Source organism: Sorghum bicolor, chromosome 9, assembly GCF_000003195.3.
Source record: "Sorghum bicolor cultivar BTx623 chromosome 9, Sorghum_bicolor_NCBIv3, whole genome shotgun sequence".
Taxonomy (NCBI): Eukaryota; Viridiplantae; Streptophyta; class Magnoliopsida; order Poales; family Poaceae; genus Sorghum; species Sorghum bicolor.
Genome location: NC_012878.2, coordinates 57,111,807 through 57,127,747, shown reverse-complemented (window position 1 = coordinate 57,127,747; position 15,941 = coordinate 57,111,807). Strand labels below are relative to the sequence as shown.

The window sequence follows — 15,941 nt, the reverse complement described above, 5'->3', positions numbered from 1 at the left end:
TGATATTAATTATAAATATAAATATATTACCGCGCCTGTTAAATTTTATAACCCCTAACCAAACGCCCCTACCACTGCGGCTACTGGACACTGGTACGGTGGTCCCATCCAACGATTCCGCAGGCAGACAGGCCCACGCAACGTCGCCGCGCGTGGACGGCAGGTCGCGTCCCGCGCCTCCTCCCGCCCCACACGTCACCCCCGCGAAATTTCACGGGCTGACACGGCGAGTCAGCCATCAGTGGGCACTGGCTCTGCTCTGCCTTCTCACCTCACCTCGGAGCGGCGCGGGGCGCGGGCCGGCAGGGACGGCGACCGCACGGCGAACTAAAAAAAAAAAAACACGAACCAGCGGCGCCACGTCCCTGGTCCCTCTCCTCCTCCTCCTCTCTCTCCACATCTCACTCTCACCTCCCGATAAGAGAGGGCCCTCGGCTTCCCCTCCCTCCCCTCCGCTCCAGCTCCAGCTCCCCTCCATCCTCGGCCAAAAATCTGCGGCGAGCTCCGCTCCGATCCGATCCGATCCGACTGCTCCCCACGCCGTTGAGGCCGAGCGGGGGTCCAGGAGAGGAGAGGAGAGGCGCGGCGCCGCGGCTGCCACCGTACCGCCGCCGGAGGAGAGAGGGGAGAAGGAAGAGGAGCCGTACCCGTCCGCTTGCTCCGCTTCCGCCGGACCTATCGACCCGATGGACTCGGAGCACTGGATCTCGCGCCTGGCGGCTGCGAAGCGCTTCTACGCGGCGCAGCTCGGCCACAGCGGTGCGGCGACCGCGCTCCCTCCCTTTCCGTGTTCCGTTCCGCTGGGTTTGCCTTGATGGTTGTGGGGGTTTCTGATCGCTTCACCCTGGGCTTGCTTTTGCGCCAGATCGGGCGGGGATGGAGGAGCTGGACATGGACGAGGAGGTCAGGCCCGAGTTCGCCTGCCCCTACTGCTACGAGGACCACGACGTCGGATCCCTCTGCGCGCACCTGGAGGAGGAGCACCCGTTCGAGCCCCAAGCCGCGGTGAGTGCCCCACACCGGGTGCCTTAATCTGATGTGTTTTGCTTTCTACATGGATGGCTAGAGAGGATCGAACAATTTTGTGCTTGGTTGACCTGGGGGCTGACCTCATGATGCTAGTCGTGCAGGCGGGGATGCTTGATTATATGGGTTAAACACGATTGGAATTTGGAACTATCAGCTCGTTGGCGTTGACTTGAAGAACGAGATTTTTTTAAAAAAAAAAACTTTGGGGGATCTGTGGACACGAGAAGTATTAGAAAGATTGTATAATTTGATTACTTGCACTATCCTTCTAGTCTGACTAAATGAAACTAGAGTTTTGGGATATGAATATATGACCACTTAGGGCTCTTTTCCATCGGTAGCCCTTCTACCATTCATCAGTGTTATATAATCCTGTGGCTTGAGTTTTTGTCTACATACAAATGTGGGCTGAAGCCTGCTACAAGAAAGCTTACATATAGGCATTTTTTTATGCGAGGAATCTCCCCATTTCCATTGCAACAGAGCAGCGAAAGACATTTAAGAGTTACTAAACCTCTTGCAAACCTCAAACATTCACCCGACGTCAAACGGAGCTAAGCCATCTGGATAACCCAAGGACACAAAGTTTTCTGCAAAAGGAGTTACATATAGGCATTTGGAGAATAAAGGGTTCAAGTTTTATCCAAAGAATGAATATCACTGCCTTTGGACTAGTGAACTGAAACATCAGTTTAGGAAGGAACACAAGAACTCAGTATCAGGGGTAGAACTTCTAGCTTATCCTAAGTTGTAGATTTAAGAGCTGTTAGTTGTCTCCAATGTTATAGGATCTGCTGCGTGTAGATTTGAGGACCCCATCTCTTTGCCTCAGTTGAATTGATCTTCTATTTATCTGTTCTCCCTCAAAAAAATTGTGTAAGCTATAGCCTATAGCATGTATGAAACTCACCTTAATGATGTTGCTTTTATGCCGGAATTATGATTCATTTTGCTGGTTGCTTTCTTGCCCTGATATTTCCACTGCCCATTTCAGGCTTGCCCTGTCTGCTCTGAGATGGTTACGAAGGATATGGTTAACCATATTACTATGCAACATGGATATTTATTCAAGGTATTCTCACACTGTGCACATGTAAATTCATGGTACTTGAGCTCAACAATTAATGCATACATATGTAGCTGGTCAATTTACAAAGTTCTTTTTCCCTTGAAACTCATTCGCCTTCTGAACTCCTGCAGAATCGTCGCCGGTTGCGCAGATTCATCATTCCAGGCAGCCAGGCCCTTTCTTTACTGAGCCGAGATCTACGGGAAGCCCATTTGCAGGTGCTTCTTGGAGGCGGACATAGATCAAGCAACAATAACAGCACCACAAATATTTCAGCTGATCCTCTTCTGTCATCATTCGGCCTTAGCTTCCCTACATCAGATGCAGAGCAAACATCCAAATCGACTCTTTCCATTCCTGATGATGCTACGATGATAAAAGAAACGCCTGCTCAGGCACGGAAGTTAAGGTATGTTTTATACACATCCATGCTAAAACGAAACACTAGCATCGATATATTCAAGTTGATAGGCTTACAACCACATTATTTTTCATCCAATCATGCGAACACCATAATCTTCAGGTTACTGTCTGGATTAGTTTAGAGTCGATATCTGAATGGACTTGTTTGATGGCCTGTTCGTTTCTTTCGCAATCCAAGTGGAATGGCGATGAAACGAACAGGCCCGACAGGGAAATCTTATGTGGCCATGCAAATATGAGCCAGTAGTTTTAGTCTTCTAGATAGCTCTGCCTTTTTCCCCCTTCGATAGATGCCTTTTATTGAATAATTAGTCTTCAAGCCAGCAAGTTGGTTTCATTGAAAAAATGATAAGCAGTGTAGTAACAAACTTCTCTTTGCCTTTTGCAACTGACAGTTGATAAAGCAGTTGTCCGTGCCATTATTAAATCCTACACATCTTACAATTGACAGTCATCCACTGTTCTTTTTTGGTGGCACAGTATCGATTCGTCCCTCACAAGTGAAGAAAGGGAGCAGAAACGGAAGCAAGCCAGCGTCAGAGCCACATTCGTGCAAGACCTGCTGCTCTCTACTCTATTCGGGGACTAATAAATCAGGATGAGCCAAGTTATCACTGGAAGGGTGCTTCCCGGTGCAGGTCTGCAGAGACTAGCGTGCTCCACCCAACTTGCTGAATTCCTCGACGGAACATATGCGCGCATCCGGGGTGCTAGCCTTTCGTCCCTTCCAGTGTGGTGCAGAATCGATGTGGGCATGATGTGTCTTCTAAGTTATTGTAAGCCGGTCTCTCTATCCTCAGTTCCTTCATAACTGACGATCAGCATGTGATATGCATGCAAGTCGCGGTTGTGCGTGTACCTCATCTGTGTCTGAACTCTGAAGCATTGGTTTGTTGTACCAACATAATAATAATAATGTTACAACAGCGGATGGCTATACATACACTGCAGCGTGTAGGAGCAGATTCAACGAATTCCGAAACTACAACGCATGACTACACACTGCACTGTATAGGGAGCAATTAACGAGTTCCGAAACTGTCTAGATTTGGATGTCGTTACCGTTAGTCCATGTGCGCCAGAACGACAGTGAAAGAGCGTCTCTAATGGTGTTTAAATCGCTGGCTATTTGATTTCTAGGAAGAATGTTATTAGCTTTCAATAGCAATTTGTAAATATTTAGCTTAGAAAGTCGCTAGCTATTAAGAAGTCGCTAGCTATTGTGAAGAGGATTGTGAGAGAGTTATTTCTAAAAGATCGTGCTAGACTAGCTATATTAGAAAATCGCTAGCTATTTGATCTCTCTCCTCGATCCAATGAGAGTGCTAATTTTTATTATTATTTTTATACGTCATCTCGCTAGCTATTTGTAAAGTACTATTGAGAGCCAATAGAATTTCTCCTAGCTTGCTATTTGATAGCCATTACGGATAAGAGGCTGATATGAAGGTCTATGCACTACTGTGCTTGGACCAGGGTTCCTCTGCCTTTTTGTGTGATCTCTGTTCTGGCCTATATATGTCGTAAACAGAAAGAGGATTCGATCGGTTTGTTGTGGTCAGCGGAACGAGCGGCTGTCTCCCTTCGAAGAATGTTGAGCAGCGTCTGTTGTACTGTATAAAAGAAAAAAAAAACCGGACCGGTACTTGATCCAAAGCGATGTGGATGTGTTTCCTCGGTCGACGACTAGCCCATGAGCCCATGACGATGAGAGGTGTTGCCCCGGCGTGCCGCGATGCAAGCAGAAGGTCGGAGGTATCAGCAGAGGCAGCAGGAGAGATTGGTCGGCAATCAATTACATCATGACTCCACAATTACCAAATAAAAAACCCAGTTATTCGGCCACCGAGGCAGCCCATGACTGCTGGAACCCGAGAGTTATCCGAAATTCCCGACTCATGATATCATCCACGCAAACTCGCAAATCAATTGAATTTATTTCAAAATCAAGTCAATTGAGCTTCACATCTTCTTTTCTCAAAAAAACTCAGATTATCGTATATTTCACATATGACAATTCAACTGGCGTCCGCAGATGAACGAGCTCAACACTTCATAAGAAAGTAGTAACAACCAACAAACTATCATATCTTTTTATATTGCAAACGTGCGTGTGCAAGTCCACAGGTTACAAGCACATATGTCCATTAAAAGGTAGGACATATGCCAGCATCATCATTTTAACTAATCTAAACAGTCTTATTTCATCTCGATCCTCCAGCTGGAAAAAATAAGCTGGTGAATATGTAATCCTGGCTGATAAAAAGATGCCAGAGGAAATACCTGAAGATTTCCGACGATAGTGAAGTACATACCGAGATATATCACACAAACATCTCATGAGTAAGCGTGACAAAGCTGCATTTGTCATTCTTAACTATCCAGACCATGCATGAGGAGCTACCCCATGGCTAACAGAGCTCAACCTATCGTGCAGGTGGTTATATTCTGCAGGCTGGCCTGCGGCAACCATACGGAGTGCAAGGCCCTCAACTTGATCCTTTGAATAACCCATCCGAGCAACTTTTTCAGCAATGTCTACTGGATGGTTCTGCACTGACTGAGGTCCCAAGTGATGAAGCACCATGGGAGCACTGCTATGTGCTTGTTGATTAAGGACAGCAACAATAGCAGCAGGATTGCTGGAAGGGCTTCCATAAGCAGGGTTGTAGGCCTGTGCATTCCCTTGTACCGTGTATGATGTGACACCACATGGATTGACTTTGCTTGGCTGAGGTACAAATGAGCCATTGCTGAGTGAATGAAGCTGCTGATGCTGCTCCGCCAATGGAACAGAAACTGTGTTGCTTTGTACATAAATAGGAGCAGCTTCATGATGCTTCCGCTGGGATGAGGAAATTGTAGAGTAGGATGGTGGCACGACCATGCCCCCGGTGCGTGCCTCAGTGTTACCACATGCAGACTGATGAGCCCCATATGGAGGATATACTACTGTGACCTGTGGTGTGCTATGAGCATGTGGAGAGGACGTTTGCAGCTGAATCATCTGTGCTGGACCTTGCTGGATATTGCTGTACTGCTGCTGCTGTACAACCTGTGGTTGTGGTTGCCTTGCTTGGGACTGAACCTGCTGACCAGTTTGATGTTGCCATTGATGCTGCGGTTGAGGGTAAAACTCTGGTGCCTGACTGGTTACCTGGGGTACCTCAACTACTGTCTGTGGCTGAGTTTTCCGAGTGTGTGTCTGCACAGATTGAGCAGCAGCTTGGAACATTTGGGCCTGTCTGTGTTCTGGATGACTTTGGCCTCGCATATAGTACACAGCAGTTTGGTTCGAGCGCTGGTGGTCTTGGACTGGCACAAGTTGCTGTAGAATAAGGCCACTGCAACTTTGGAATTGCACAGCAGGAGACTGAACAGCATTTACTTGTTGAAATGGCACAAGGGCAACCTCATTTTCTCTAGTCATGAAAACTGATGGAGCGGTACCTTCACTCTTTTGTGCAGAATCCTCATGTACTACCTGAAGTTTGCTCATTTCTTTCTGAGTTTCAGCAAGCTCCTGCTTCTCCTGAACGACCTGCACAGATTTCTGAACCTGTCCATGGATGTAGGTACAGATGTACAGTTATGAGTGGAACTCTTAAAAATGTCATCACAGAGTTAATGTCATCAATGAAGTTTTAATGCCACAATTTGAAAATCTAAAGATAGTAGGCATTGATACAACTTTCTGCAATACTATCAGATCTGATTTTTGTGTGTGTGGGTGGGGTGGGGGCTAATCTATGCACACTAAGCTGATAACGTATAATTACCAGAGCATAAAGATTCAGTTCAAATGGATCTTGATACAGCACTGCTCAATGAGTTTGTCCTGAGGGATCCCAATAAATCAATAAAGCGCGTGTCTGCAGAAACTGATCTAGTATGCACTTGATGAATGTCTAATGATTCAACTGAAAAACCATTCCACCATATTTCAGTTACATGATTTAATTGGAAAACAACGAGATCTCTGCTTATATCAAAAGCAGAACACAGTCTGTTCATGACATACATTTTGTACTGTTCATCCATAAACCAACACTAGCAAATTCTACCCAAACAATAGCCCATAAGAAACAGGAAATGGAATCTAGTTACATAAAAAATTGAAACCAACAGTAGTGCATCTTGCAACAGAGCTCAAATAAAATCAGCAAAGTAATTTGATATTTCAATGTATAAAAAAGATATACCTCTTTCACTTGCTTTTCAAGGCACTGAAAGTTGAGATTTGCTTCGTTATGATAATCCATCACATCACTTCGTAATTCTCCAATGGATCTTTCCAACTTATAGCAATATAACTCCAGTTGTGACAGCCTACCGCTGATAACTTCCAGTGAATTCAACAAGTTATCTGCTTGTTTCTTCATACAGCTTTCTATAGCGTCTGTTACGATTTCTTTAGAAATCTTTTCTTGCTCATGGAAATTAACAAATGACATCAACAGTCTGTTCTCTTGAAAATCCTGATTCATTGGGATAATAGACACATTAGACCACATAAGATGAACATAAAAGGTTTAGCATGTAAGATGGACAATCTCTCTTGTGCCAAGTTACAGAGAACAGAACCACAACTACTTCACGTATCACTGCATCAGGCACCTAAGGACAAATCTCCTTAGACAGCGTTGCACCTGATTGTCATGCTACCCTAGTTGTATCGAGAGAGCCACAAATCTGAAAAGTCAGCTAACAGAAACGAGAAATCTCCACCCGGAGCTGGCTAACACGTCCGCTCCTTTTAGGCCCTCCTTTCACTCCAACGGTCCAGAATAATCAGGAAAACACTAGAACCAAGCGTACCCAAACCCTACGCTTCAAAAGCGGCTAATGAGCATCAAATCCACAACAGACGATAACCCCACAACCGTTGGCACAAATCAGAACAAGGCAACAAGGTGCACCTCCCATCCCGGCAAACGAGCAACGAACCGCACCACGCACGCACACGAAACCATTCCACAACCGTTGGCACGGATCAGAACAAGACAGCAAGGTGCGCGCCCATCCCCGGCAACGAGCAACGAACCCGCTACTCTTGTCAACGCACCACGCGCACACGAAACCACTCGGTTCGGAAGTCTAGACAGCGTCAGGCGCGGGTTCGTTGCTCCCCCAAGGCCAAAACAGCGTCAGGCACGGAGATCTCGCGCGTATAGATCGAAAGGTGTACGGGTTCGTACCTTCTGCCGGAGCGCCTGGTCGAAGGAGCAGCGCTTGGGGTCGGGCGACAGGCCGAAGGCGCCCGAGACGGATGCAGCGGTAGGGCGTGCCGGGGACGCCATGCTGTGCGCGGCGGTGATCGGCGGCTGCGCTAGGGTTTCCTTCGGGGACGGCTCCGCGGTGGTCAGAGGATTCGCACGGGAACGGAAGCGACGACGAAAGGGAAGAGGATGAGGAGGAGGCGTGGGCGAGGAGTGGAAGCCAAGAGAAAAAGAGAAGTAAAAGCTAAAGAAGCGTTCGAAAAAAGCGGTGCAAAGCGGAGCGGGCGGCGGGCGGGGGTGCGACTGGCGAGTTCCGGTCCGGGGGCGCGGAGGAGCGCGGAATAAATACGGCGAGGGTGGTGGCGCCGTGCCGTAGACCCGTGGTGCGTGGTGGGGGAAAAGTGGAAAAAGAGACGGGGGGCTCGGCACGAGCGCACGGCGCGGCGGCCACGCGACCCGAGGGCGGCTGCGTGCGCGCCTGCCTGCCCGGTGCGGACCGCGGGCACCCGCACCGCTCGCAGTTTGTTTTTTGTTTTTTTTTTGTTGGTTTGGTCAGGTCCTGGACCGTGCGCGCTGCCGTGCAGCCGAGACGCTCGTGATCCGCGCGGGTCAATGCTACTCCGCCTGATTTTATTGCACCGCACGCGAGGCGTGAGGAGAGCGTGGGGAGGGTGTGGCGCGGCCGGTGGGCGCGGGGACGCGGACGGATCGCCTGCCGCCGGCCCGCCGTACGCGTACGGCTGGCAGTGGCTAGCACCATTCGCTGGGGCCTGTTGGGGTCGCCTCGCCGGCGTGTTTCACGACTCGACTTGCAGTCAGCCTGGTTGTCCGGTCGCCGGCGTGTATGGCAGGCACGAAGTGGAATGGCGCGCGGACACGGCACCCTGTTCTCCGCGGATCGTCTAGTAGTGTGAAAAAGTTGACGTGGATAGGAATGCCCTCGCCCATCACCGCGTCCAAATCTCGTGCGTGCGACACTGTAGATCATATACTAGTGGTCTTCGATCCTGATCGGGAAATCGTGGTTTCCAGTTAGCCCCGTGTACCGTGTGTTAGTGTCGGAATGACATCTGGCCATTTTGGCTCCGGCGGCTGTGCTACGTCGATCCGACCTGCACTGTTTTGACAGCAACGAGACGGAGACGTGAACGTAGTAGAACAGAGACGCGTTCAAAATAGACAGGCACGGTGTAGTACGTATTGACAGGCTGGCGGCCGAAAGAAAGGCCCAATTGGACAAGTCAATGGTATCCCGTTGCTTACCAAAACCCAACTTGTGTTCAATTATATATATGGATGGACTAGTATAAAAAATACTGCTGCTGCATTTCCATGTTCCATCAAGATTTTTGCCATGGGCCTGGTTTTCCAAACTCCAGACGTTGATCTCCCGCCCGAAAGCTGCAGCTGCAAGCGTGCCCACAGGGCCAGGCCACAGCACGGCCACACGAAACCAAAAGTGAGAAAAAGACGGCGTTGCGTTCTGGTTTTCTGGAGGATGCTGTCGGGACAACACCCGGACACGTAGCGGCACCGTTCATGTGGCTCGGCTTCGGCTCCGCTCTGCGGATAGGCACGACGGGGGCGAAGCGAATCTGGGCTTTGTTTTTGCAAAATGTGAATAATATATATTTCGTTTGTATTTAACAAATATTGTCTAATCATAGACTAACTGGGTTCAAAAGATTAGTCTCGTCAATTCCGACCAAACTGTGTAATCAGTTTTTATTTTTATCTATATTTAATACTTCATCCATACGTCTAAAGATTCGATGTGACGGGGAATCTGAAAAATGTTGTAAAATTTTTTGGGAACTAAACAAGGCCCTGAAAGCGAGATGTCACGCTGACTTGGATTCGGTGAAACGGGGCGGGGGGGTTGGTGGGTGGCTGCCGGCTCGTGACGTCCCACCTCGCTGCTCCGCCACACGAAAACCTGCTGGTGGTCTCTGCTGGGCTGGACGGGCACGCAACGGGGAATTCTTTTGATGTGGCTGGCGACGCCCCGGTGATCCCTTTCGTTGGGCCACACAGTGCCGGATGCCGCCACCGTCCATCGGTAGCGGGGGAGACATGTGCGCGACGGGGGGAATCCTTGCACGGAATTCGGGTCAGATTTTGTGCTGAGGACAACGGACAAGAGGGGAAACGCATGGACGATTGGCCATGGGCCATGGCTCACGACTTGTTGTTTATTTTTGTTGTGAGTGGCCCAGTCAGTGCAAGTTGGAGACGGTGACTCGCGTTCGTTGGGCGTACGATGTACGCGTTCTTCTAGTTGTCCCTCCGTCCGAATACAGGTCTGGAAAAAGTATTTTTTTTCGTATTTTATTGAGTCAATTTAATTTTATTAATTGGTAAAATATATAAAAATACTACTGCGTAATATTTATAATATATAATGGGTATTATTAGATTATAATCATGAATTATATTAATTGATGTACTGTTTTCAACGAATCTAGTTATTAATTTTAAAAAGTTTGACTTAATTTAAATCTAAGGTAACTTTTTTCGAGATAGTGATGATGTTGAACAAGATTTTCAGCAACAACAACTAAAAAAAGAATCGGGTCTTCATGTAACACGTGAGTCACATTTATGCGTGGACCGCATGGACCAATCCTGATGCACGGACACGGCCTACCAGTTATTATGATGTTCATATACGAACCCGCCATGCCCTCGTGCAGCTGGTGCAACCAGGTCAACGCCGTGTTCAAGGTATGGACGTTACATCGGAAGCAGGCATTATACTTCCATGAGACCATGACACGTACACAGGGCTCTTGACAAGCAAATGGCATCGTCGCCGAGGGTCTCTAGTCTCTACAACGTTGATTTGAAACACACAGCTTTCTCACGCGTTTCCCTACGCTTCACGCAAATGCGTGAAGTCCTAACGTGCCGAGATTTGAAACGGTATCCTCTACTTTATTGTAAAGTTCAAGATGTCAAGGTTTTGGCTGAAAGAAACAGGGTTATTGGTTACTTAGAGAGGGAGAAAATTACGAGGATCAACCGAACTCGTTTTGTCAAGTAAAAAGTACATAATTTGGTTATCAGTAATTTAGCATACTTTTTCTCCGTATAGGATTTAAAAGTCGTTTAGGACAGCACTATCGCAGGTATATAGACATGTTAGCCGTGGCAAAAAGTCAACAAACAATTTTAGGATTATCGCCTATAACTATCAAGTCTATTAGAGTCTTTTACATCTTTTGTAGTGTAAAAAAGGCATTATACAGCTACCTTTTTCTCTCTCCAACTCTCTCTCTTTCTTCACAAACAGGCGCTCCATTCCTGCAATGCGTGCTTCATTGTTAGTTTCTACAAAAGTGTAAGGCCTTGTTTAGTTCTTAAAAAAATTTGTAAAATTTTTCAGATTCTCTGTCACATCGAATTTTTAGACGTATGCATAAAGTATTAAATATAGACGAAAATAAAAATTAATTATACAGTTTGGTCTGACGAGACGAATCTTTTGAGCCTAGTTAGTCCATAATTAGACAATATTTGTCAAATACAAACGAAATTAATACTATTCACATTTTGCAAAATATTTTGCAAGTAAAGAAGGCCTAAGACGGTTTTTCAACACATAACTTTTTTCGAAAGTACGTACAAGAAAGCCAGAAAAAAAGACAAGAAAGCAATCATGCACGGGTATCGGACTATCCTGGACAGCTGAAGAAACCAGAGAAGAACTAGTATGGACGAATTAAAGACACCGGCTGGGCCGCCGAAAACCTTTGCTGCATATGGCGGATTTGGGCTAAGCTGATTGAGGCCCAACATGGGAGTGGGCTGCGGCCCGTGACGATCGTACCTCGACAACCTGTAGCCGGACTCCTCGTCCTCGTCAAGGCTCGGGTTGTCGACTGACAACCTCAGCCGTGTCAGTGTCTGTCACTCTGTCAGAGCTCGGCGCGCGGATCTAGGGGCGGGGGCCGTGCCGACTGTCGACGCCGCGATGCCGATCTGCTCGCCGTCGTCCGACTCCTCCTCGTCGTCGGGCTCGGGTTCCCGCGCGTGGGTACTCCACGGGCTAGTGCTCGGCGCGGCGGCCGCGGCCGCTGCCGCGGCGTACCTGTACCGGCGACCGAGCGGGTTCCGCAGCCGCGCCGTGGGGATCATACCCGCGCGCTTCGCCTCCACGCGCTTCGAGGGCAAGCCGCTCGTTCACATCCTCGGCAAGCCCATGATACAGGTCCGCCTCCTTCTTCCGACCTTGTAATGTCGCATCTTTCAGAGAGAGCGAAGGGAAGCTTGCGGTAGAGAATCAATTTGGGGAAATTGTACCAGCAATTCGCGGTTGGGACTCCGAAGGGAGGTCGAATCGAACTGTGCTGTTTCAATTGAGAGTGAACTATGCCGTAGCTGTCATGTTGGTTACTGACTTCATTCCTCACCCTTCAATGTTTTTTTCACCTTAAAAAGTCAGGCATTAGTTCAGTGAATTTCGATTTGATGCATTTTGGAGAAGGGAAATGGTATAGCTGTCAGCTTAGCCAGTTTTGATTTCTTGTCTGCGATCAATCCAGCAATTTGTATAATTCCTACAGCACCTTGTGGTGACACTTTTTTTTTTATACTGACAACAGAACTAATTTCTTCTGAAAGTGTATCAATGCTTCTTCAGATTTGTTACCTTTTTTTACTTCTTGTTTTCGTGTTCAGTTAAAAATTCGTGTGTTTCACACTTGCAGAGAACATGGGAAAGAGTGATGCTAGCTTCTTCTTTGGACCATGTTGGTAAGCCCAAGATGGCTAATATTAATCACTGATTGGTTTCATTTGTTTGTCATGTTCACACTTGTGCCTTTTCCCCCCTTAGTTGTGGCAACGGATGATGAGAGAATTGCAGAATGCTGTCGAGGATTTGGAGCTGATGTTATAATGACATCAGAATCTTGCAAAAATGGTACTAATGGTGTTGTTTTGTAGTTATATTATCTTTTCATTTTATATGATAAAACAGTAATGTGTGTGTTTATTGGCATTTGCTTGATAACATAGGATCTGAACGCTGTTGTGAGGCACTAAAGAAGCTTGAAAAACGTTATGACATTGTCGTCAATATTCAAGGAGATGAGCCTCTTATTGAACCGGAGATAATAGATGGTGTAGTTATGGCACTGCAGGTAGTTACTTACACAACACTGTCTTGATGTTGCTTGTACTTCTCTTCAGTTAAATCAAATGGTTCTTAGCATTTGTAGTTGGGGAGTGGGGACTATATCTTTTCTTTATAACATTTATACCTTGACCTTGTACACCTAAACACCCTGTGCCTCTGCAGATCTCTTGATCCCTTTTTATTGACCTTGTTTCTTTGTACTTCAAATGTGGTTTGCAGCGAGCTCCTGATGCAGTCTTCAGCACTGCTGTTACTTCACTGAAGCCAGAAGATGCATTCGATACAAATAGAGTGAAGTGTGTCGTGGATAATCAGGGCTACGCTATATACTTTTCAAGAGGGCTGATTCCATTCAATAAGTGAGGCACCAATAGTTCTATTAACTCTTCCATTGACTGTATTTCCACACGAAATCTTTCTGACTTTGACCATTTCAGATCAGGGAACGTCAATCCAAAATACCTGTATCTTCTTCATCTTGGAATCTCGGTATCTTATCTACCTCATGTTTATTTATTTATATTTGCTTCATGGTCCTTTGATTAACTGACTTGCAGTTGACCAATTAAGTAACCGAGTATTCGCTCACGCAGGGTTTTGATTCAAAGTTTTTGAAGATCTATCCAGAACTTCCACCAACACCGTTACAAATGGAAGAGGACCTAGAGCAACTGAAAGTACTTGAAAACAGCTATAGGATGAAGGTATTTTGGCATGGAACTCTAGAATCTATGAGATAGACAATGCCGGTTTTTTTACTGCTCTGATGGAGTTTGTCTGGTTTGTTCACGATGAACTTGTACGGTTTTCCAATGTGTGCAGTAGCATTATCTTTTTGTGTGTTGCATAGCAGGTTACAGACTCACCGTCTGTAGTTGATATCCTCCTAGAGCACTGATTTTTGTTTCCGTTTGCATTCCGTAATTGTAGGTGATCAAAGTGGACCACGATGCCCATGGTGTAGATGCTCCTGAGGATGTTGAGAAAATCGAAGCACTGATGCGAGCGAGAAACATTCAGTAGAAAATGAAGAGAAAGTAAGTGCTTTGCACCGTTATCGGCATAGGCTTGGTGGGAGACTTTTGGTATCCCATTTTCCGAATAGCATGATACCGTGAAGCTGCTGCATCACTTCTTGAAGTTTGTGCTTCCTAAATTTTCAGTGGTTGAATCTGTCACTTGCATTACTCCTCAATCAGCAGTTTTGTATCTGTACTTCAGGAGTTAGTAGCATTACTTTCAGTCTCATGCACAGTGAAAACAAATCGTTCTGTAGAGAAGCAATTGGGCAATATAACAAAAGGGTAAAGACCCATCCATGCTGTGAGGCGTGACTGATTGATAAGATAAATACAACAACTTCACTTCCTCAAAAAAAAAAAAGATAAATACAACTTCGCATTATCCTGTGGTTACTCACACGGAATGTCGCATCCATGGTTAATCGGTCAACAAAACTTATTATGAAATCACCACGTTATCATTCATTACCGTGGTACTAAAAGAAATCACCACGTTTGCACTTAAGGGCTACAAGCGACCATTTTATTATGATCCAGTGTTTAGATTAGAGAGAATTTCTTCGTTGCCATCAAAACTTATAATGGAAAAAGACAGTTTTACCCATCTCTTAATTTTCTCCACAACCATGTAGGAATGGAAAAGGACGGTAGGCATATTGCCAAATACTTACTTGTTAATCCAAACAACAGGAAATGAAGAACACTTTGGTGGAATGGAATGGTGACCTCCGTTGAAACACAAGATGACCATGCAGGCTGTTTGGCTCCCGAGGAAATCGAGGGTCTGTTTAAATCCCTTCGAAATTTCAAAAGTTTAAAAGATTTTTCGTCATATCGAATCTTTGGACGCATGCATAAAATATTAAATATAGATATAAAATAACTAATTGTACAGTTTATTTGTAAATCGCGAGACGAATCTTTTGAGCATAATTAGTCTATAATTGAACATTAATTGCCAAATGCAAACAAAAGTGCTATAGTATCCAAATTCCAAAAGTTTTTGATCTAAACACACCGTGGAATTGTTGGCAGGCATGCATTCGGGTGCGCGAAGTCCGTGAGGCGTGTCGCGGAACATATTTTTTTGGCCTCTACATGCTTAGCAGCTACTATCCTAGCCATTTAAACAATCTTAAGATATGTGCAGCAGGAGAGAGGGAGAGAGATAGAGAGAGTGCAAAACACTGGGAAAGAAAGTGTTGAACACAGTAGAGATTATGCTGGAGCACGAATCTTAAAATACTTTTGTATGATAGGAGATAAGCACCATTGAGCGGCCACATGCTACGATACATTATCGCAAAAATCTCTAGGATCGCTTGCAGGCCGACACGACACGCGATAATGTATCATAGCATGTGGCCGCTCAGTGGTGCTACCATCCAAAAGTGTTTTAAGATTTTTGGCGCGCGCGGCGTTGGCGCAACAGCTGCAGTTGCCAAGTCGTCTGCTGTGCTGTGCGGAGTGGCGATGGGGACAACAGCCATCGGGATTAATTCAGAGTTAATTCGATTCAGCATCCATCCATGCGCGACGTCTCAGCCAACACCTTCATTTGGGGTAGGGGCAAGACCGTAAAGCATCTTTCCAAGTGAACAAGGATCTCATGTTGTTTCGTCAGTTGCATGGCAAATAAGGAATCAAATTAGCTAAACTAATAACAGTTAAGGGAACAAAACCAATTTATATAACAATGATGGCAATGAATGAATAAAAAACTATGAATTGATGGCAACTAAGGAATTCTATAATTTTTTATGGCAACCAAGGAATGCTATAAGTTTTGATGGCAACGAAGGAATTCTCTCTAGAGAAAATACCTCGAGTCGAGGTCCGAGTATCAAGCGCTGTAGCGCTGAAGTATGATCCCCGTGGACTAGTCCCGGTGCGCTAATGCGCATACAAATAGAAATAAACAAGCAGTAATTGCAGTAAAAAAAAAACCAAGCCGTGGCATCGCTAGACATTACCGATCCAAACAAAAACGATGAAGAAAAGGTGCATCCCAAGGAACCCAGCACCAAACAAAGAAACGC

At 46.1% G+C, this 15,941-nt stretch overlaps 3 protein-coding genes across 3 annotated transcripts; 2 read left to right on the top strand and 1 right to left on the bottom strand.

Moving 5' to 3' along the window:
* On the top strand, positions 247 to 3,464 carry LOC8063592 (protein DEHYDRATION-INDUCED 19). Its single transcript, XM_002441467.2, has 5 exons — positions 247 to 759; positions 866 to 1,005; positions 2,024 to 2,101; positions 2,230 to 2,507; positions 3,002 to 3,464. Exons 1-5 carry the CDS (start codon positions 687 to 689, stop codon positions 3,108 to 3,110), a joined length of 678 nt encoding a protein of 225 aa, XP_002441512.1. The 5' UTR covers positions 247 to 686; the 3' UTR covers positions 3,111 to 3,464.
* LOC8074589 (ecdysone-induced protein 78C) lies at positions 4,580 to 8,301 on the bottom strand. The gene is made up of 3 exons (XM_002440199.2): positions 7,720 to 8,301; positions 6,724 to 6,999; positions 4,580 to 6,080 (listed from the first exon to the last, which is right to left on the bottom strand). Exons 1-3 carry the CDS (start codon positions 7,819 to 7,821, stop codon positions 4,899 to 4,901), a joined length of 1,560 nt encoding a protein of 519 aa, XP_002440244.1. The 5' UTR covers positions 7,822 to 8,301; the 3' UTR covers positions 4,580 to 4,898.
* LOC8063591 (3-deoxy-manno-octulosonate cytidylyltransferase) lies at positions 11,611 to 14,202 on the top strand. Its single transcript, XM_002441466.2, has 8 exons — positions 11,611 to 11,950; positions 12,450 to 12,495; positions 12,578 to 12,664; positions 12,760 to 12,884; positions 13,100 to 13,239; positions 13,318 to 13,369; positions 13,474 to 13,584; positions 13,811 to 14,202. The coding sequence occupies exons 1-8, from the start codon at positions 11,714 to 11,716 to the stop codon at positions 13,901 to 13,903; spliced, it is 891 nt and encodes a 296-aa protein (XP_002441511.1). The 5' UTR covers positions 11,611 to 11,713; the 3' UTR covers positions 13,904 to 14,202.

Excerpts from the sequence above, each read along its gene's own strand:
- LOC8063591 (XM_002441466.2), top strand. The coding sequence starts at position 11,714 with ATGCCGATCTGCTCGCCGTCGTCCGACTCCTCCTCGTCGTCGGGCTCG. Across the intron at positions 11,951-12,449 it reads TCGGCAAGCCCATGATACAG|AGAACATGGGAAAGAGTGAT; the intron begins GTCCGCCTCCTT and ends TCACACTTGCAG. Across the intron at positions 13,585-13,810 it reads AAAACAGCTATAGGATGAAG|GTGATCAAAGTGGACCACGA; the intron begins GTATTTTGGCAT and ends CCGTAATTGTAG.
- LOC8063592 (XM_002441467.2), top strand. The coding sequence starts at position 687 with ATGGACTCGGAGCACTGGATCTCGCGCCTGGCGGCTGCGAAGCGCTTC. Across the intron at positions 760-865 it reads GGCGCAGCTCGGCCACAGCG|ATCGGGCGGGGATGGAGGAG; the intron begins GTGCGGCGACCG and ends CTTTTGCGCCAG. Across the intron at positions 2,102-2,229 it reads AACATGGATATTTATTCAAG|AATCGTCGCCGGTTGCGCAG; the intron begins GTATTCTCACAC and ends GAACTCCTGCAG.
- LOC8074589 (XM_002440199.2), bottom strand. The coding sequence starts at position 7,821 with ATGGCGTCCCCGGCACGCCCTACCGCTGCATCCGTCTCGGGCGCCTTC. Across the intron at positions 7,000-7,719 it reads ACCAGGCGCTCCGGCAGAAG|GATTTTCAAGAGAACAGACT; the intron begins GTACGAACCCGT and ends CCAATGAATCAG. Across the intron at positions 6,081-6,723 it reads TTGAAAAGCAAGTGAAAGAG|GTTCAGAAATCTGTGCAGGT; the intron begins GTATATCTTTTT and ends ATCCATGGACAG.